This window comes from Prionailurus viverrinus, chromosome A1, assembly GCF_022837055.1.
Source record: "Prionailurus viverrinus isolate Anna chromosome A1, UM_Priviv_1.0, whole genome shotgun sequence".
NCBI lineage: Eukaryota > Metazoa > Chordata > Mammalia > Carnivora > Felidae > Prionailurus > Prionailurus viverrinus.
The window spans coordinates 36,685,897-36,706,590 of NC_062561.1; the positions used below are offsets into that span (position 1 = coordinate 36,685,897).

Here is a 20,694-nt window from a genome sequence, read left to right on the forward strand (position 1 = left end):
ACATACAGCATTTCAGTGTTTTCCTCATTCATCCATTGATGGACATTAGGGTTGTTCCTACCTTTTGGCTAATTGTGAACAGTTCTGTTATGAACAAGGTTGGACAAATATCTGTTCAGGTTTCTGCTTTCAGCTCTTTTGGACATACAACCAGAGTAGAATTGCTGAGTCATATGGCAGGTAATCCTATGTTTAATTTTTTGAGTAACTGCCATATTGTTTTCTACAGTAATTGCACCATTTTATATTCCCGCCAGCAATGCACAAGGGATCTAATTTCTCCACATCCTCGCCAATCCTTGGTATTTCATTTTTTATAATAACCATTCTAATATGTGTGAAGTGGAATCTCATTGTGGCTTTGATTTGCATTTCCCTATGCTTAGTGATATTTAGTGCCTTCCATAGGCTACTTGCATGTCTTCTTTGGAGAAATGTTTATGTCCTTTGTCCATTTTTTAACTGGTTTGTTTAGCTTTTGTCCTATTCTTGATATTTTCTGGGTATCAGTTCTTTGAGATGTATGAAATACAAATATTTTTTCACATTCCGTGGGTTGTCCTTTTACTCTATTGATAGTATCCTTTGATGCACAAAAGGTTTTAATTTTGATGAAGTTTGATTTCATGTTTTTTTTCTTTTGTTGCTTGTGCTTTTGATGTCATATCCAAGAAATCATTACCAAATCCAGTGTCCTGAAACTTTGCTTCTGTCTTTTTTTCTAAGAGTTTTATGGGTTTAAATTTAGGTATTTGATCCATTTTAAATTAATGTTTGTATATGATACAAGTTAAGGGTCCAACTTCATTGTTTTGCCTATGGATATCCAGTTTTCCCAGCATCATTTCTCTCTTTCCCCAATGAACGGTCTTGTCCACACTCTTCAAAAATGATTTGACCACATATGCAAGCAAGGGTTTATTTCTGGGTTCTTTATTCTTTTTGTTCCCTATGTCTGTCTTCATGCCAGTACCACTCTGTTTCGATTATAGTAAGTTGTAGTAGGTTGTATAACTGAGAAACATGAGGACTTTTCAGGATAGTTATGGTATTCAGGGTCCCTTGAGATTCCATATGAATTGTAGGATGAATTTTTCTGTATCTGCAAAAAATTTCTTGTGATTTTGATAGGAATTGTATTGAATCTTAATAATATTGATATCTTAATAATATTAATTCTTTCAATCCTTGACCATGGGATATCTTTGCATTTATTGATATTATCTTTAATTTCTTTTAGCAGTCTTTTATAGTTTTCAGTGTGCAAGTCTCTTAAGTTTATCTCCCAATTGTTTTATTCTTTTGATGCTATTGTAAAGGGAAGCTTACAATCTACAGTGGTTTTTTGCTCAGTCTAGTTCTCAGCAATGACTTTAGGGAATTCATATGCTGGTTTCTGGAGCCTCTTTTCTCCACATGTCCCTCTTTTACAAAACTCTGCCCCAGCATCAGCCTGCCTGAAGTTGATTCTCTCAGGTTGGCTCTCTGCGTTGACTGAATCATGCCTCTGAGCAGACATGCATAGCTCATCTGGTTCGATTTTGTTTATTTCTCTTTCTTTCAGGGACCATAGTCCTGCACTACTTACTGTCCTATGTCTTAAAACATTTTTTTCTTCCAAGTTGTCCAGATTCCTGCTTGTTTGTAGAGGGAGGTGAAGTCTGACTTCTATACATTCATGAGGATGAGAAGTATCAACCCTGTAATATGTTTTAAATTATATAATCTGTATTGACAGATGGCATTATTAGCAGTTTGTGTGAGTTTTTAAAGGAAGTTACAGTATAAATTGAAATGATTGATGCTTGAATATCTTGATTATTCAAGATAGGTCTTTCCTATCTGAGGAAAGACCCCTAGATAATTGAATACGCTGCTGGTTTTTAAAAAGTAGGTTAACATCTTATGTACAGCTTGTAAAGAAATATGACAGTCCTATAAAGTTTACATTATTCTTTGCTTAATCAGCTGAATAGTCTTGTACAGACCCTGCCTCTCAAGGACTCAGTCTCACAAGACTACTTCCTTGTGCCAGTTGCAAATAGCGGGTCCCTGGGTTACCCACATGTCAATACGTTGTGGGTACAAATTGGTGGTTCCTGTGACCTCCTGCTTGGGTTTGATAATTTGCTATAATGGCTCACAAAAATCAGGGAAACACTTTACTTACTATTAACAGGTTTACTATAAATTTAGGATATTGTAAAAGATGCAAATGAACACCCAAATGAAGCTACAAGATCTAGAAGAGTCCTGAACACAGGAGCCTCCGTCCCTGTGGAATTTGGTGTGTTCTACCCTTCCAGCACATGGATGTGTTCATCAAACTGGAAGCTCTCAGAACCCTGTTGTATAGGGGGTTTCATGGAGGCTCATTATATAGGCATGATTGACTAAACCACTGAACATTGGCGACTAACTCATTCTCCAACCTTCCAATCATATTATTGGTGCCTCTGGCAGCCAGCCCCCATCCTGGAGCTATTCAGGGGCCCAATAGTCACCTCATTAGCATAAACTCAGGTATCCTCAAAGAAGCTTATTATGAATAACAGAAGATGCTCCTCTGACCCCAATCACTCAGGAAATTCCAAAAGTTTTAGGAGCTCTGTTCCAAGAACTGGGGAAGAAGCCCAAATATATATATTTTTATTACATTGCAGTATCTCAAATATTTGCTAGTAGATTTTATGTATAAAAATTTATTTTGAAGATAATTTTCAGGTAATATTTGTCTGTCGGATTATAGTTTTAGTGCGCTTTTAAAATTTTTGTTACCATTGTTTCTTGTCTTGAATTAACTCCTTGTTGAAGAGGGTATTTTTTTACTGTGTTTTCTTTTTATGGGAGCAGGTTGGTAAGTACTTCTGAAAATTCTATGTGAATGTGTAGTTTAGTATGGGAGATGAGGAGAGAACCTTTGCCTAATTATTGCCTAATTACACAAAGTGTTTTTATGTAGTTTAAAATTATTTATACAAGGCTTTTTTTTTTTCCTATTCTATATAAGAATCTACTAACATAAGTGGATTCCTGGTACATTGTAAATGGTATAATTTCTGTCTTATGACTCACTTTTCTCACAGAGCTTGTCAAAACACAATAGAAGTAATATTGGAACTGAAGGTGGACCACCTCCTTTTGTGCCTTTTGGACAGGTAATGACTTCCATGTTGGCAGATGAATTTAATCAGCAAAAAAGTGTTTTTCATTTGTATTCAAGCTGTGTTTAGTTTTGTGTGGAAACTATTCATTTAGAGGTCATGGAGTTATGTGGAAATCTATTAAATACAGAAATTTAATAATTGTGGTTTTTTTCTTTAACTAAATTGTTGGTGTAGATTCTTTTCTCAAAAGCTGTTAACCGAAAGATTGAAGCAGTTAAGAGGCATACTTGAAGAGCAACTTATAACTAATTAAGATAGCCTGGTGGTAGGGGCTTTGTTTTTTTGTTCTTGTTGTTGTTTTTTGTTTTTTTGAGAGAGTGAGAGAAATTCAAAAGTAAGACAGATGTATGCTGTAATTTCCCATTTTTTTCGGTAGACACAAAAGAGGGAAAGGAAAAAATGAAAATGTCAACAGAGAGATGAGACATAAAGGTGCGAACCCAGAGACAGGGAAGGGCATGACTGCACTTTAGTGGGGTTTCTGTCCCAGTTGTTCTTTCCTGGATTCTAATCTTCGGCCTTAATCCAAATTACCTGTCTCAATCAAGAACTTAATTTTATTTCCATTTGATATTTTTCTTTTTAACCACAGCAGCCCTGATCCTTCTCTTACAGAAGCTAAAAGTTTCCTCCTCACTATTTTTCAACCCACCCTCTGCAAAATGTTACAGTGAGGTAACTCCTTAGCTGCCTGGAGTCTTGGGCCTTCCTGATTTTATTCAGCATTCCACTGTTATTCACAACAGTCTCCTGCAGCCTTTTCCTGTTTTATCCCTGATGAGTCTGAGATTCATCCCTGTGGCAGCTTGCTCTTTGCTTCATGATAGCACCAACATTTAGCTGTTGGTAATCTGCCTTGCGTTTGCTCTTCATTTGCTTCATTCTACCCAGATAAATGGGTGGAATCTGTTGACTGGCATCCTTTTGAAACACATTTTTGTAAGGTCAACTCAAAATTGAATTAAAGTCATTCTCTCATTATGGCTATTTTGAAAATAATTTAAAAATATGTTGACTCTACTGTGCTTTGGAGCAAGGCACAGTCAAGATGAGAGGAGGCATGATGCCCTGTGATCTGATCCATGTTGCTGATATTCTCTCTCCCACCAATGTCACAGAAACCTTCAGAATGCAAACAGAGTGTAAACAGTCGAATGATTTATATTTTAATAATATAAATACATGTTTGCAAGAATTTGCTTTCCTCTTAAACATTTTGGTGATAATATTTCTTTTATGAATTACTCAGAGAAACGTAATTTTGAGAGAGAGCGCAGGGAAGAGGCAGAGAGGGAGGGAGAGAATCACAAGCAGGCTCCACGCTATCAGCTCAGAGGCCCATGTGGGGCTTAATCCTACGAATCATGACATCATGACTTGAGCTGAAATCAAGAGTCAGACAGACACTTAACCAACTGAACCACCCAGGCACCCCTTATGGTTTTTTAAATTAGGAATATATTAAAAGGTATAGTTTCACTAATATTTCTTATCAAGTCCATTCTAAAATATTCTTGTTCAGTTTATCTTAGCCTTGTACATGGGTTAAAGATAGATAATGCTGGATGTGTGCCAATAGCAACAGGATATATTAATATTGCTGAAAACCTGTATTTGTACAACACATTTGTGTGAGTATATGTTTTTCTTTTTTTATTAGTGAGTTGAAAAAAGGCTCATTTTATAGGATTTTTACTGCTAGGATTGGAAGGGAGAACAGAATTCAGGGCTTATTTTTAAGCAGTGTTGGCTTTTTAAAATTATCCTAGAAATTAAAAATCAAAAACTTTGGGGGCGGTTGGGTGGCTCAGTCAGTTAAGTGTCCAACTTCGGCTCAGGTCATGATCTCGCGGTTTGTGAGTTCGATCCCGGTATCAGGCTCTGTGCTGACAGCTCAGAGCCTGGAACCTGCTTCGGATTCTGTGTCTCCCTCTCTCTCTCTACCCCTTCCCCACTCTCATTCTGTCTCTCTCTCTTTCTCTCTCTCTTAAAAATAAACATTAAAAAAATTTTTTTGGGGGGCGCCTGGGTGGCGCAGTCGGTTAAGTGTCCGACTTCAGCCAGGTCACGATCTCGCGGCCCGTGAGTTCGAGCCCCGCGTCAGGCTCTGGGCTGATGGCTCAGAGCCTGGAGCCTGCTTCGGATTCTGTGTCTCCCTCTTTCTCTGCCCCTCCCCCGTTCATGCTCTGTCTCTCTCTGTCCCAAAAATAAATAAATGTTGAAAAAAAATATATTAAAAAAAAAAAATTTTTTTTTAAAAATCAAAAACTTTGTAGCCTGATTGGGAGAGCAGTTATGTTTTTAGTTTTTAGTTTGTAAGTTCAGAGACAGCTCTTTATATTTAAAATAACCATACTATACTACTTAACCATCATATGCATATTGTGTCATAATATGGAAATCAAACTCTTAATAAAAAACTGAACTTGTCTCTTCTTGTACAGTAGTATAGACTGTTTGAAGTTTAAAATTATTTCAAGTTATTATCCAAAAATGCTACATAAATCTCTTGGTTCAATGTGTGTCTTAAATATGTGCCCTATTTTAGATGGCCATTATGTAGCTTTACATTTTATTTACCAGTTACATTTATTTACAAGTGACTTTAATCAATTCTCTACCTTTATTTTTTAAATATATGGGAAAGAATTAAACTTTTATGAGCTCTCAATTATTAAAGCAACACAAACCTTTCTTTTGAGGTGTTACTTTCTTATGAAAAACTTGGATCTCTTTTGGAACTACTGAAGTGTTTTATTTTTCTCTATTATTACCAGAAGTGCACGTCTCATGTCCAAGTGGATAGTAGAGAACTTGACCGAAGAAAGACATTGCAAGTCACAATGCCTGTCAAACCTACAAATGACAATGATGAATTTGAAAAACAAAGGACTGCTGCTATTGCGGAAGTTGCAAAGAGCAAAGAAGTAAGAAACTAGATCTTTATAAAAACTCTTATTCTTTGTCATTATGTTCTATTTAAGTCACTCAGAATTATTATTGTCTTTCCATATAAGGTAACTAATTCAACAAACTTTCGACATTCTTTTTGCATATTTCAACAGTAGAAATGCCCTGGGCCTTTATGGAGCCTTAAGCTCACACATTTTGCTCACAAGTTCTTGCTAGCAAACCACTCTTCTTTCCTCCCTTTTCCTTTTCTTCTTAATAGAGTAACAACGAAACACAACACTTTTCATGATGGCAGAGGATTTTCTGTTGTTAGTTGGGCTAGATACCACCTGTTAGGAATGCAAATAAAGATAGATCAGAAGAGGGGCTCCTGGGAGGCTCAGTGGGTTAAGCATCTGACTTTGACTCAGGTCATGATCTCACGGTTCGCAGGTTCGAGCCCCGTGTTGGGGCTCTGCACTGCAGCTCAGAGCCTGGAGTCTGCTTCAGATTCTGTGTCTTCCTCTCTCTCTCCCTCCCCTGCTCATGTGCATGCATGAGTTTCTTCTTTCTCTCTCAAAAATAAATAAACATTTAAAAACAAAAGATTGATCAGAGGATAAATCATGGCTTAGTATTAACATTTTTGTTAGTTTTCATTCTTCAGTCTACTTAGTAAAAAATAATTTTTTTCTTTGGATCCTGTACATTTATGCCCTTCCCCCCCCACACACACACACAATCCATCATGTTCTCTTAACAGCCAAATGGTTTTCTTTTAATTATTTAAAATTTCTTGCTTATTTGAAATAGGTGTTTTCTCTAGTTAGTTATTCATTTTAGACTTTGAGAAGAAATTTAAGTTCATGAATTAGTTGCTTAGACAGACTCTCCTTCTCTTAACCAGTGAGATTAGAATACTTTCCTTTATTTAAAACCAGTAGTAAAGCTTAGCTAACAACTGCTTTCCTATTTAATTTTGAAGTATAAGTAAGAGATTTATTGAATTTTGATTGTTCTTCCTGCAGTGTCTTTCCGTCATCAGTCTGATCCAAGAGCATAAGCTCTGGAGTCAGGCAGCCTGGAAGTGCATCCTGCTGACAGCCTTCGATAAGTTACTTAGCTTTTCGTACCTGATTTTTCTTCATCTTTGCAAAGGGGATAATAATGGCACCCACTTCATATGGTTGCTGTTAGAATTAAACTGATAATCTTTAAAACATTTACAACGCTGCATGTGGCACAGTTCAAATTTTCCTTCACTGAAAGCTCTCTGTAAATGTGACTATTGTCATTCCTTAGTGTCTTTTATGTTCTAAGGTACATGCTTTTAAAAATCGTTTTTCATGCTTCTGAAATTAATGCATTTTGCATAGTTTACATAAAATATGTTTCTTTTTTCCTAAAAGGCTGTTAAAATTATGGAATTTAAAAAGAGTATATGGGATATATATCAATTTCTTAATGATTATAGGAAAGTTGTTCTTTTGATGTACATTTTTCTCACACAAACTTTCCTTCCAAAACTTTGATGCAGGGTATGGCTATTTTCTAGAATATAGTTAAACTGTAATATACTTCATTTTTTAAAGCCATAACTGATCACATTGTATTTTGTATAAATATTTGATAAATAAAGAATCCTAGCTTTCCAAAGCAAACTTAAAACTACTCAGTTTATATATGAGAGAACTGATGGTGGTTCAAAACTACCTGAACTTGCCCAGTGTTACCCAATGGCAAATTTAGGACTAAACCTATGTGTATTATAGATTATCCTTATATCTATAGATCTGTCTCTATAGGTAAGTACATACACACACACACACACACACACACACAAGCACAGATTTATATTTAATCTAAATGCCTGAACAATGGAGCACCTGGGTGGCTCAGTCAGTTAAGCATCTGACTCTTGACTTTGGCTCAGGTCATGATCTCACAGTTTGTGAGTTTGAGTCCAACATCGGCCTCTGTGCTGACAGCACAGAGCCTGCTTGAGATTCTCTCTCTCTCTGTCTCTCTTCTCTCCCCCCACTTGCTCTTGTGCTCTCTCTCTCTTAAAATAAATAAATAAACTTAAAAAAATAAATGTCTAAACAGCAAAATCATAAGAGCGCAATTGTTTTAGAAAGATGTTTTATGATCATCCATTCAAACAATTATGTGGATTTGGTGGAATTTAGTGCACATGATCAAGCCATGATTTTCATATATTTTTTCCGTTATTTGTTTATTCATCAATCTTATGAAAATCTGTATGCGAAGAAGTGTTCTAAATGCTTAGATTAAGAGTCCCTGGGTGGCTCAGGTAGTTAAGCATCTGACTCTTGATCTCAGCTCAGGTCATGATCTCTTGATTCCTGAAGTCAAGCCCCACATCAGGCTGATAGTGCAGAGCCTGTTTGGGATTCTCGCTCTCTGCCCCTCCCCTGCTCATACGCTTTCTTTCTGGATCTCTCTCTTTCTCAAAATAAATCAATAAAGTTTTAAAAAAATGTAAAAACTAGGGGCACCTGAGTGGCTCAGCCGGCTAAGCACTGACTTCAGCTGAGGTCATGATCTCGTAGTTCATGAGTACAAGCCCCGTGTTGGGCTCTGTGCTGACAGTTCGGAGCCTGGAGCCTGCTTCAGAATCCGTGCCTCCCTCTCTCTCAGCCCCTCCCCTGCTTGCTCGCTCTCTCTCTCTCTCTCTCTCTCTCTCTCAAAAATAAACACAGACATGGGGCGCCTGGGTGGCGCAGTCGGTTAAGCATCCGACTTCAGCCAGGTCACGATCTCGCGGTCTGTGAGTTCGAGCCCCGCGTCGGGCTCTGGGCTGATGGCTCAGAGCCTGGAGCCTGTTTCCGATTCTGTGTCTCCCTCTCTCTCTGACCCTCCCCCATTCATGCTCTGTCTCTCTCTGTCCCCCAAAAAATAAATAAACGTTGAAAAAAAAAATTAAAAAAAAAAAATAAACACAGACAAAAAAAATTGTTTTTTTAAATTAAAAAAATAAATGCTTATGTTAAGTCAATGAACAAAATAGACAAAAGATCCCTGGCCTTATCAAGCTTATATTTTAGTAAAGGAGAAAACTATTTATATGTAAGTTGTATGGGAAGTTAGAAATCAATAAGCTCTATAGGAAGAAAAAAAATAAAGTAGGTTGGGGAGTTGGGAGTACTGGTTGGGGATGGGGTGCACCTAACATAGGATGGTCAGAAATTAAGAATTCTTTTTGTGTAGTTTACATTCTAGTAAGGACACTAAATAATATAAACATGCTAAATAAGTAAGTTTCAGATTTCAGTTTTAAATAGAGTGATTTAATTAGGTCCCAAGATGATGAGATTTGAGCTAAGACTTGAAGGAGGTAAGAGAATTAGCTATGTGGTTACCTGAGAAAGAAAAGTCTTTACAAAGGCTCTAAAGCAGGAGTATGTGTTCAAAGAATAGGAAGGTAGCCGGTGGAAGCAGAGAGAACAAAGGGACAAGAAGTAGACCATAAAGTCAATGGTGATAATGTAGGTCAGTTTATATATGGCTCTGTGAGCCATGTTTAAAAAACTGGTCTTTATTCAGAGAGAAATGAGAGCCTTTAGAGGTGTTCAGCACAACAGTAACATCAACTGACCTACATTTAAAAAAGCTAATTGGGGGCGCCTGGGTGGCGCAGTCGGTTAAGCGTCCGACTTCAGCCAGGTCACGATCTCGCGGTCCGTGAGTTCGAGCCCCGCGTCGGGCTCTGGGCTGATGGCTCAGAGCCTGGAGCCTGTTTCCGATTCTGTGTCTCCCTCTCTCTCTCTGCCCCTCCCCCATTCATGCTCTGTCTCTCTCTGTCCCAAAAATAAATAAACGTTGAAAAAATAAAAATTAAAAAAAAAAAAAAGCTAATGGGGGGGGGGGGGCGCCTGGGTGGCTCAGCCGGTTAAGTCACAGTTCGTGAGATTGAGCCCTGTGTCAGTCTTTGCACTGGCAGCGCAGAGCCTGCTTGGGGTTGTCTCTCCCTCTCTCTTTGCTCCTCCCCCTCTTGTGCACACTCTCACTCTCTCAAAATAAATAAATAAATAAACATTAAAAAAATAAATAAAAAGCTAATTCTGGCTGCTGTGTTCAGAGTAGATTGTAGAGAAGAAGATTGAACCAAACAAGTTAGGAAATTATTGAATGATCCAGGGAGGGGAAAAATGATGGTAGCTTGGATGAAGATGGCAGCTGCATAGGTGGTGTGAAGTGGTCAGATTCTGGAATTTTGAAAGTAGAACTATCACAGTTTCTGAGATATTGAATGTGGTACATGAGGGAGGTATCATGAATGATTCCAAGGGTTTTGCCCTAAGAAATTGGCAGGTTAGAGTTTCTTACTTTGAATTAGAGAAGACTGTAGTGGAACAGGTTTGAGGATAAAGATTTGGTATTCTGTTTTGAACATAGTAATGTTGAAGTGTGCCTGTCAGACATCATGTGGCTTCATAGGCAGTGAGACAGAAGAGTATAATTGGAAAAGTGAGCTTTGGAAGGGATGCATTTGGAAGTTGTAAGCATGTATGGATGCCTATTTAAAATCATGAGGCTATATAAGTGATGACCTTCCAAACTTCCAAATCTATTGCATAAACCAAAAGTTGAATGAATCTAGTAATGCACCTTTGGTCTTTGAAGGTGTGGTTTTAATTTTGGTTTAAATAAAATTTAAATATTGTGGTGGTGTATCAACTACATAATAGATATTTTATACGTTGTCTGGTTAATGCTTATCTACTATCATTTTTCTATTTCTCAGGTTCTGTTTCTTTATATTTTCATCAGGTTGAAAATAATTTCCCAGTATCTCATAAATTTATATCTAGGATGTTTTCTTACTGTAATAATTTTAAAACACATGGAAAAATATTTATTATTATCACTAATAAAAATCAAGTCTTGACTTCTTCCTCTTTTATTGGATCTATTAGAGCTGTAAAGATGCTGTATGACCACATATTTAATTTGATACTGTACAAGTAACAGCAGTGGGTTACTTTTCAATCATGAATTTGTATCTTTATGACTAATGTCCTTTACATTCTTGTCTTTTTATAATAGTTTTGATGAAAATGAGATCAGAGCAGATTTTCTTTTTTTTTTTTTTTAAACGTTTATTTATTTTTGGGACAGAGAGAGACAGAGCATGAACGGGGGAGGGGCAGAGAGAGAGGGAGACACAGAATCGGAAACAGGCTCCAGGCTATGAGCCATCAGCCCAGAGCCTGACGCGGGGCTCGAACTCACGGACCGCGAGATCGTGACCTGGCTGAAGTCGGACGCTTAACCAACTGCGCCACCCAGGCGCCCCAGAGAGCAGATTTTCAAATGTGATTACACATAATTATTGAAATAATTCAAACAAAATAAGAAATAAAGGCTTTAAAGTTTTCTATACATAATTAGTAAGATAGCATATTATGTAATTAATGTAAATAGTAAGTTAGTGATGAGAATTTTAATCCAGTGTTAAAATTCACATTATTTGTTTACTTTTTAAGTTTGTATAAATAATCATATTATTGGATCATGGACATAATGTCCATGACATTCTGATTCCTAGACATGTTGAGTGCCTTGCTAAAAGTAGACTTGCTACCTATCTGGGTTTATAACCCAGCTCTCGTGATTTATCAGTCGCGTATCGTGCCGTAGAATTATTTTAACACCTGAACTCCATAATGCTAATATTATTGTATTTTCTTCTATGTTGTTGTCTACTATTTCAGTTTATTCTGATGACTTGCCTTGAAGACTTAACGATGCTAATTTTGTAAATTTTTTATTGCTTCACCCGGACTTGTGGAAAGAAGAGATGATGGCCAGTACATATTTTTTGAAAAGAATCAGTTAGCATAATTGAGAAGCGTTTCGTTACTTGTTTTACCAGATGTTTTTGGTTGCAGACTAGTCTTGAGAACTGTCTTTGCATGTTACTTACCTACATCTCTTTGTCTTTCACTTATTTAAAGACCAAGACATTTGGAGGTGGTGGTGGTGGTGCTAGAAGTAACCTCAACATGAGTGCTGCTGGGAACCGAACTAGAGAAATCTTACAAAAAGAAAAGTCAGCCAAACCGGAGGGGAAACATGAGGGTGTCTACAGAGAACTGGTAAGGCCAAAGAATCAACACAGAGTTAATGTGTTCTGCCTTACCTGGATGATTTTTCTGTCCTTTCTCACAACCACTCCTGGCTTTATTCAGCGCGTTATGAATGAACTTTACAACTCTTACGAAGGTTTTCATTAAGGATTGTCGCTAATCGTGGAGCATCTGGATTGTTTGAAAGATAATTTACTTAAAACCTCCATCGTACTTAAATTTCTAATGTCTGAATTATGTCTTTTGGAATAGCTTGATGAAAAGCCATCACATTTAATAGAGGACATTTAATGGAGATTATTTTGTATAAGATGATGCCTCAGGAACATCCTTTCCCTTCCCTTCTCCATATCCTTCTCAAATTTTCTGTAAAGTGATTTTGTTTTGTTTTGTTTTGCTCTTTGGGAAAAATGTATTAGAACAAGTAAATGTGTATTCTGGTCTCATTTGCAAAATATACTTGGATTTTTAAGATAAATGATAGGAGTCAAAGTTATTTCTGGTATACTGCAGTGTTCTCATACATGAGAGAACTGACAAGAATTCTTTTTCCTCTGCCTTTAGAAGTTGAATGACTTTAGATGCTTTTATCTGTAGAGTAGGGGATACTAAGACTGACTTAAATAATAGGGATTTGTTATTTCACATAACTAGAAATTCAGAAGTAGATGGTTACAAAGGTTGATAAATCCAGCAGTACAACAATGTTGGAGCTCTGGTGAGCATCTCTGATTTTTTTGGCTTTCTTCTCAGGGATACAGGACTCTTTGTGTATTAAGTCTTCACACAAAAAGTTCAAAGGCAGGAAGGAAAGGGTGTAGGTCTATTTTATCAGACAAGAAAATATTTTCTGATATCTCCAGAAAGTTCCATTTATGTCTTAACGACTAGAGATAGGTCACATGTCCACTTCTAAATCAGTCACTGGCCAAGGAGAACTATGGGCCAGGCTGTCTCTTCCTTGAACATAGTACCATTTCATGGTACCATTTCATGGACTTTTACAAAAATCAGTTTCAGGTTAGAGTAGATACAGCGAACTGAAAAAATATGGTCCCTAACTCAAGAAGCTTTCAAACTTCAGTAAATTGAGAATACTTCTCTGGGGACGTCTTGCCATAGAACATCAGAGACCAGCAGTTTGGGGTTGTGGCAAGGATTAAACATATGAAGGGAGTGACATTGCAAAGATGGTGGAGTCGAGAGCTCCAGGAATTGGCCTCTCCACCCAAACAACTATTTAGGTGACAAGTACTCTCTGAAACAACGGTTTTAGAATTCTGAAGGCTGGTAGTCAAATACTTGAGGATCCAGAATAGTGAGTAATGAAGAAAGAGGATAATGGAACAGAGACTTCAGTGATCACATATCACAAGGAATATAATCCTTGCAAAGAAAGTTTGGAAAAGTCACTACACAAACTTACAACAGCAGCTTTCATCAAGTAACAATATCAATCCCTGAGGAGGAGGGAGAATCTGATTTCCAAAATTACTGCCATTATAGTATTCAAAATGTCCAGTTCTCAACAAAAAAAAATTACAAAGCCTACCAAAAAACAGCAAAGTACAACCCACTTAGGGGAAAAAAAAGAAATTGACAGGAAATTTCCCTGAAGAAGCCCAGGCATTGGACTGACTAAACAAAGACTTTAAATGCACTATCTTAAATATGCTCAAACGTCTGAAGGGAACTGTTGACAAAGAACAAAGAGAAATCAAGAGAACAATATATGAACAAGTGGGGAATATCAGTAAAGAGAGATTATAAAAAAAAAGAAACCAAATAGAATTTCTGGAGCAGAAAAGTACAGTAACTGAAATGAAAAATTAGCAGATTCAACATCAGACTGGAACAGGCAGAGAAAAAAAATCCGTGAACTTTGATACTGGGCAATTGAAATTACCCAGTCTAAGATGCGGAAAGAGAAAAGAGTGAAGGAAAAAAGAGGATAAGGGACCTATGGTGTACCATCAAGAAATTTCTTTATGGGATATGTTTATGTTACTTAAAAAGTTCTTGAATTCTACTCAGCTCTAGATTTTTCAAGGAGATTTTGGTTTATGGCATTTTAAGGTAGATTTTCCTATTTGAGGTACAGGCTATCACAGCATCATAGATAGTATTGCCAATGAGTATAGAAAGAATACTGGAACAGAGAGAGTAAAAAAAAAAATAAAACTACTGAGATAGCGCCTTTTTGTTAGCTTCATTTTATACTTTGCAGTTTTGGAGAAGTGAAATATTAAGCAAGAAAAGTTTTCATTAGATAGTTTTCACTGTATTATTTTCAGAAGCTTCTTTCTGACATATATGATTTTCTTTCTTTTCCTTTCTTTCATTCATTCATTCACTCTTTTGTAATGGTAGTTGTAAAGTCAGAGAGTACTTGGGGCACAACCCCACATATCATACAGAATTTTCCTCGACTATTGATATGAACAAACAGCAAGTGGATGTTGTATTAGTATGGCATTTTTTCTATAACCATGAATGTAATTTTTCATTTAAAAACAGTATACATAGGGGTACCTGGGTGGCTCAGTCGGTTAAGTGTCTGACTCTTGGATCAGATAATGATCTCACGGTTTGTGAGTTTGAGCCCCGCATTGGGCTCGAATCCCTGCCTGGGATTCTCTCTCTCCCTCTCTCTCTGCCCCTCTTCCACTCACTCTGTCTCTCAAAATAAATAAATAAAAAAAAGAAACTATACATATACTTAAAAACATATACCTTGCTTATGTATTGGCCATTAGCGTAGCTTTGCTTTTAATTTCTTACAGGTTGATGAGAAGGCTCTGAAACACATAACAGAAATGGGCTTCAGTAAAGAAGCATCGAGGCAAGCTCTTATGGATAATGGCAACAACTTAGAAGCAGCGCTGAATGTACTTCTTAACAGCAATAAACACAAACCTGTTACAGGTCCACCTCTGAGAGGTAGAGTTCATTAAGCCATGTGACAGATAGTATTGTTTGCATTTCTGGCTGAGGTTTTGTTGCTGGGCGGGGGACAGTATAACTTCATTTACTCTTTGTGGTAAGAGGAAGGAGCACCAGTTAGGGCATCACAGAGACTTGTGCAAGTTCCTCCAAATTTCTCTGTCTTCATCTTTATGTAAAGTAGGTCTAATAATACCTTAATTAACAGGGTTGTTATAAGTAATAGAGAAAATATAATATGAAATGAGTAGTTCTGTTAATTATTTTTAGAACTATGCCCCTTGTATAAGTGACTAGTCTGCAGACTTTTAAAAATTATCAAGAACATGACTTTTATTTAGTGTTATTCTTTGGTCATTCAAGTCTTAATCCTCTATTCTTTTAAAGGATTAGTGGTTAAAGAAAAATTTTATAAGAATGATTTTTTTCTCTTAAAAGATAATTTACATGAACAAATTCAAATTTCCAGATAGATCATTTAGAGGACTAAAGGTACTAGTTGATATAATCATTTTAAAAACGTATTTATTTAAAAGATGCAGAATATACAGAAAAATATGAAAAGAAAGACATACAAAATCATACTTGAGGTGACTGATGATTCTGTTTTGGTGTATTTTCGCCTTTTGTTTTTGCACGTACAATAAACGTGTCTTGCTTTACTTCTTCAGGTAAGGGAAAAGGCAGGGGGAGAATAAGATCTGAAGAAGAGGAGGAGCTGGGAAATGCAAGGCCGTCAGCTCCAAGCACGTTATTTGATTTCCTGGAGTCTAAAATGGGGACTTTGAGTGTGGAAGGTAGGCTACCTTAAAGTAGATTGCTTTTTGTCTGTTTGTTCTTGTAATGTTTATTAATTTTGAGAGAGAGAGAGAGGGAGAGAGAGAGAGAGAGACAGTGAGTGACTACTGGGGAGGGGCAGAGAGAGAATCCCAAGCAGGGTCTGCACCATCAGCACAGAGCCCAACACGGTGCTCAAACTCATAACCTGTGAAATCATGACCTGAGCCAAAATCAAGAGTTGGACGCTTAGCAGACTGAGCCACTCAGGCGCCCCTAATGTAGATTTCTTTTAAAAAGACCAAACTTTGGAATCGCACCAAAAAAATTTAATAAAAGAACTGACAATACAAACTTCTATCTGGGTGTTGAAAATTAAAATTTTTAAATTACAAATTTACTGTTTAACAGAAGCACAGAACAAAATTTTTGATTGTTACAGTCTGAAAATACAAAAGGCAGCTTATTTTGCCCTCTAACGCTAAAATAGGTAGTATTGCCAAGATCTTTCCCCCAACTTCACTAGATAACAGATTTAGCTATGAAAACTGATTGTTATGTTGGAGAATTTATTATTATATAATTTTATATAACACTTTGTGAAATTGGCCGATCTCTTCTTTCTCCACATATTACATATTTTATGGAAATATTCACACAATGAGTGAATATGCTCCCATGATATGATGTATTCCTTAATATGAGATATTTTAGTGATTAACATAAATACTGAAAAGATAAAGAATGTTAAATGTGTATCTTTTTTCTAAGCATGGGATAAGTATTTTCTAAAATAGTATATTTTTAAAAATACGAGTCCAAAACATTAGGAAAATACCCTTTTTTCTTTTAAATTTATTATTTATTTAAGAGAGCGAGCATGAGCACAAGCAGGGGAGAGACAGAAAAAGAGAGAGAGAGAGAGAGAGTGAGAGAGAATCCCAAGCAGGCTCAGCACTCTGTACTGAGCCCAGTGCAGGGCTAGATCCACAACTGTGAGATCATGACCTGAGCTGAAATCAGAGTTGGATGCTTAACCAAGTGAGTCACCCAGGTGCCCCAGGGAGATATACTTTTAAATTCAGTTTTCTCTTTCAGATATATTTTTAATTAAAAAAAAAAAAAAACAGTTGGAGATAAAATGCTATGATAACAAATTTGAAATGTCCAGATTTCATGAAAATGGAAGCTCATTGCTAGATTATATAGAAAAGGCAATGTATTTTGAAAAAGTGTTTGATGTAGGTGAGATTTGTAAGCACACATTTAACAGCAATGTTTTCTTGGTTGTAAAACATAATGTATTGGTTTTCCATTGCTGTTGAATAGATTACCACAAATTTGGTGGCTTAAAACAATGCAAATTTATCTCATGGTTTCTGTGGGTCAGGAGTCCAGGCAAACTTAGTTGGGACCTTTGCTGAAGATCTCACATCCTGAAATCAAGATTTCAGTTGGGGCTATGACCTTGGCTGAGGCTTAAGGTTCTCTCCTAAGCTCACTGGTTGTTAGCAAAATTCAGTTCCTTGTAGATTAAGACCAGAGTCCCCATTTTCTTGCTAGATGTTGCCTGGGGAGTGCTTTTAGCTCCTGGAAGCTCTCGAGTTCTTGCCACCTGATCGCCTCTGTAGGCAGTTCACGTCATGTTTGTTTGCTTCTGTAAAGCCAACAAGAGAATCTCTACTGCTTCTTCAAATCTCTGCCTTTCTGATACTCTCCCAACTTCCTTTATACTCTCCCAGTCAGAACTTTGGTGATTTTCTTTTACCTTTCTGTCTCCCTACATTTGCTTTTGACTCCTGCAGTATCTCCTAAATCATAACGAGGTTGAGACTGAAATACTAATTTTGCTGTGACCTATGTGCCTATAATGCTTCAGTTCTCACAGAACATATTCTATCCCAACAAAATGAAATGATATTAGCATTCCATTTGGAAAAAGGTATGAAAGTTAATTAAGATACATGACCTGGATACTACACTCAAAAACAAATGTCAGTGTCTTCTGAGGAGACAGAAGTTTATGAAGACTTCTGGTAATATAGGGTATTGTTTTAGTAGATGTGTTTTATTTATGACACTGCTATTAATATGACACAGAATCTGATAGCATGTGAGAAAAAATATGGACTTTATAATAATAATATTCCAGATCCTTGGCTTTTACAAGGTGTATAATCTGACCTTCAGACACGTGTGCAGAGGAATGTTGGATCAAGGACAGGCCAAGTAGAGGGAGCTCTGGGCATCCAGGCTTAGAGGCATCAGATCACCAGTTCCCTATCTTTGGGACAGTGTGGGAGAGGTGGGGCCAGAGGGCCAGAGATAGAAGTGGTAAGCTGGGGATGGATCAAAAACATTTTGTCCTAAAGAGTTTTTATTTCATGTAGATGGCAGTGCAAAACTGTGATGGCTGTGAAACTTCACTGTGAGAACAATGGAGTTTGTTCGGTGCTTTCAGGCAAAAAAAATTTTTTGTGTCTGCAAGGGGGAACATGGGATTGAGACTGAAGTGAGACTGCATTATATGGGCTCCGAGGAATTCTTCATTCTGTAGATGTATTTTATGTAGTATTTATTTGTACCAGGCCTATGGTAAGTGGTGGGGATACAGAATATAATAAACTAGCTCTTTCAAAACATTTGAGGGAAATACAGGGATCTTGTAGCTCTTACCCCAAAGAAGCTTACTGTCTACTTTGTGAGCCGGAAGAAACCACAAACTAAAGAGACACAGAAATACTAATTAAAAAGGACTTTATCATTTACTTAGTATAAACCACACTGAACAGCATATAAAGGCTTAGCAGAGGCTGTTTCGAATACAGTAATCAGACATGATTTATATTTGTACAGGCACACCTTGGAGACATTAGAGGCTCAGTTCCAGACCACCAGAATAAAGCATATATTGTAATAAAGTAAATATCGCAATAAAGTGGGTCAAATGATTTTTAAAATTTTTCAACGCATATAGAAGTTATGTTTACATTATACTGTAGACTATTTAATATGCAACTGCATTATGCCTATAAAACAATGTACATACCTTGATTAAAAAACACTTTAGTGCTAAAAAGTGCTAACCATCATCTGAGCTTTCAGAAAGTCATAATCACTGATGATAGATCACCATAACAATGTTTGAAAGATTAAATAATAATATTACCAAAATGTGACAGACATGAAGTGAGTGGTGCTGTTGGAAAAAATGGCACAAATAGACTTGTTGGACACAGGGTTGCCCCAGACCTTCAATTTATAAAAAATGTAGTATCTGTGAAGCACAATAAAATGAGGTATGCTTGTAATCTATAATATTTAAAAGTTTTAGTGCCAAAATAAGACCAACTAGTTATTTTGAATGTCTAGAATATACTTTAATCAGGCAGACTTGAAAATAGCATTTGGTTTAATATTTCATTGTTTTAAATGTTTGGCCAGAACCTGATTCTGTCAGTAGCAGCTCTTCTGACCCTAAACTTTTTCTTTGATGATGTTGACATCATTCGTAACAGATTGATTATAACACATGACCACAAACAGCTGGACAATAAAATGATACATATATATCCTGAAGATTATTGTGCTTATAGATGTTTCTCATATTGTCCTGTCTCTGCCTTCATGTAATCCTATTACAATGAAGGTGATGGAATAGATGTGAGTGCTCTGTGTGTGGTTGCTCTCACCATTATTCTTTCTCTCGCTAACCCACTCTATACTACTAGAGTTTTCTTAGGCGAGCCGGGGTTCATAGTAAAATAAATGGATGAGGCAAACAACTGAATTGTTTTTCTGCTCATTTTATGGTTTTATGGGTTTTTTTTAATTGAAAATAAAACCTGAAATAACTTTTTACTGTCATAAAATTGAGTCTCCGTGTTGGTCTTCTCTTAGAATTTGGTCATTGTTCCATAAATACTATGTTCTAAAATTAACACTTCGTTGATGGGAGAAAATGTTGTCCATTTTCCGAAGGAAAACCTAGAAGGCTTTTCAGGATGGAGTCTCCATAATGTTTAATGGTTGAATGCCTTATGGATAGCTAACGAAAAACGTTAGGATCTTATAATTTTAATGTTCAAAACATGAGTGTCATCATGTGGGTCTTTTATAGTCCCAGACTGATTATAAAGAAATAATTATTCAGTGATACATATATTTGGGGTTTTTAAATTTTTGTTTCTAGTTTAGCTGAATAATCAAATCTTTCTTGCTTCTATGTTTTGTATCATATGATCTGTCTGAGGATTTTGTTTAATGTTAATACCCTAGAAATCATCTTTTGGCTGAGTAAACAAATGTAGGCCTGGATGGACTTGTTATTATCATATCCGATCCTGTGTAATGTGTCAGGCTTCTGGAAAAAAAAAAAAATGCATCCTTTAAGAATGAGCTTCTGACAAATTTAAGGCATGTTAGTAACACTTTTACTTCCACATTATATCATATATTTTTGTCTAAAAGTGGGCTATCATTTTTTGTTCTAATTTTTTAAAACTTCCATCAGAGGTCGTTGATCATCACATGTACTTTTTTTAGAGAGATTTTCTTTTAACATTAACTTTTTGTTGTATCTTTAAATTAGAATCAAACATAATTCTAGTTGACATTTTTATCAGTATTCTGAAAAAAATGAGGCTGCATTACATTGTTTTCTGAGAGTAATCACTAATTAAAGTGTTTCTCTGTGATATGTGATGACTTGGTGTCAACTTGGGAACATTTAACTGACCACCTTGTGATAGGATTATGTCCAAAATGTTCTTATATAGAGATTTTTTTAAATTTCGTTTTAC

The 20,694-nt window shown here is 36.5% G+C and overlaps 1 protein-coding gene across 2 annotated transcripts in view; it reads left to right on the top strand.

The window, feature by feature from the left end:
- Positions 1-20,694, top strand: part of TDRD3 (tudor domain containing 3) — a 163,216-nt gene that overhangs the window by 85,854 nt on the left and 56,668 nt on the right. For both annotated transcript variants that reach the window (XM_047854602.1, XM_047854609.1), the window contains exons 6-10: positions 3,087-3,158; positions 5,945-6,094; positions 12,041-12,181; positions 14,956-15,112; positions 15,787-15,912. In XM_047854602.1, coding sequence (XP_047710558.1) covers positions 3,087-3,158; positions 5,945-6,094; positions 12,041-12,181; positions 14,956-15,112; positions 15,787-15,912 — 646 coding nt within the window. The remainder of the gene's footprint in view (positions 1-3,086; positions 3,159-5,944; positions 6,095-12,040; positions 12,182-14,955; positions 15,113-15,786; positions 15,913-20,694) is intronic.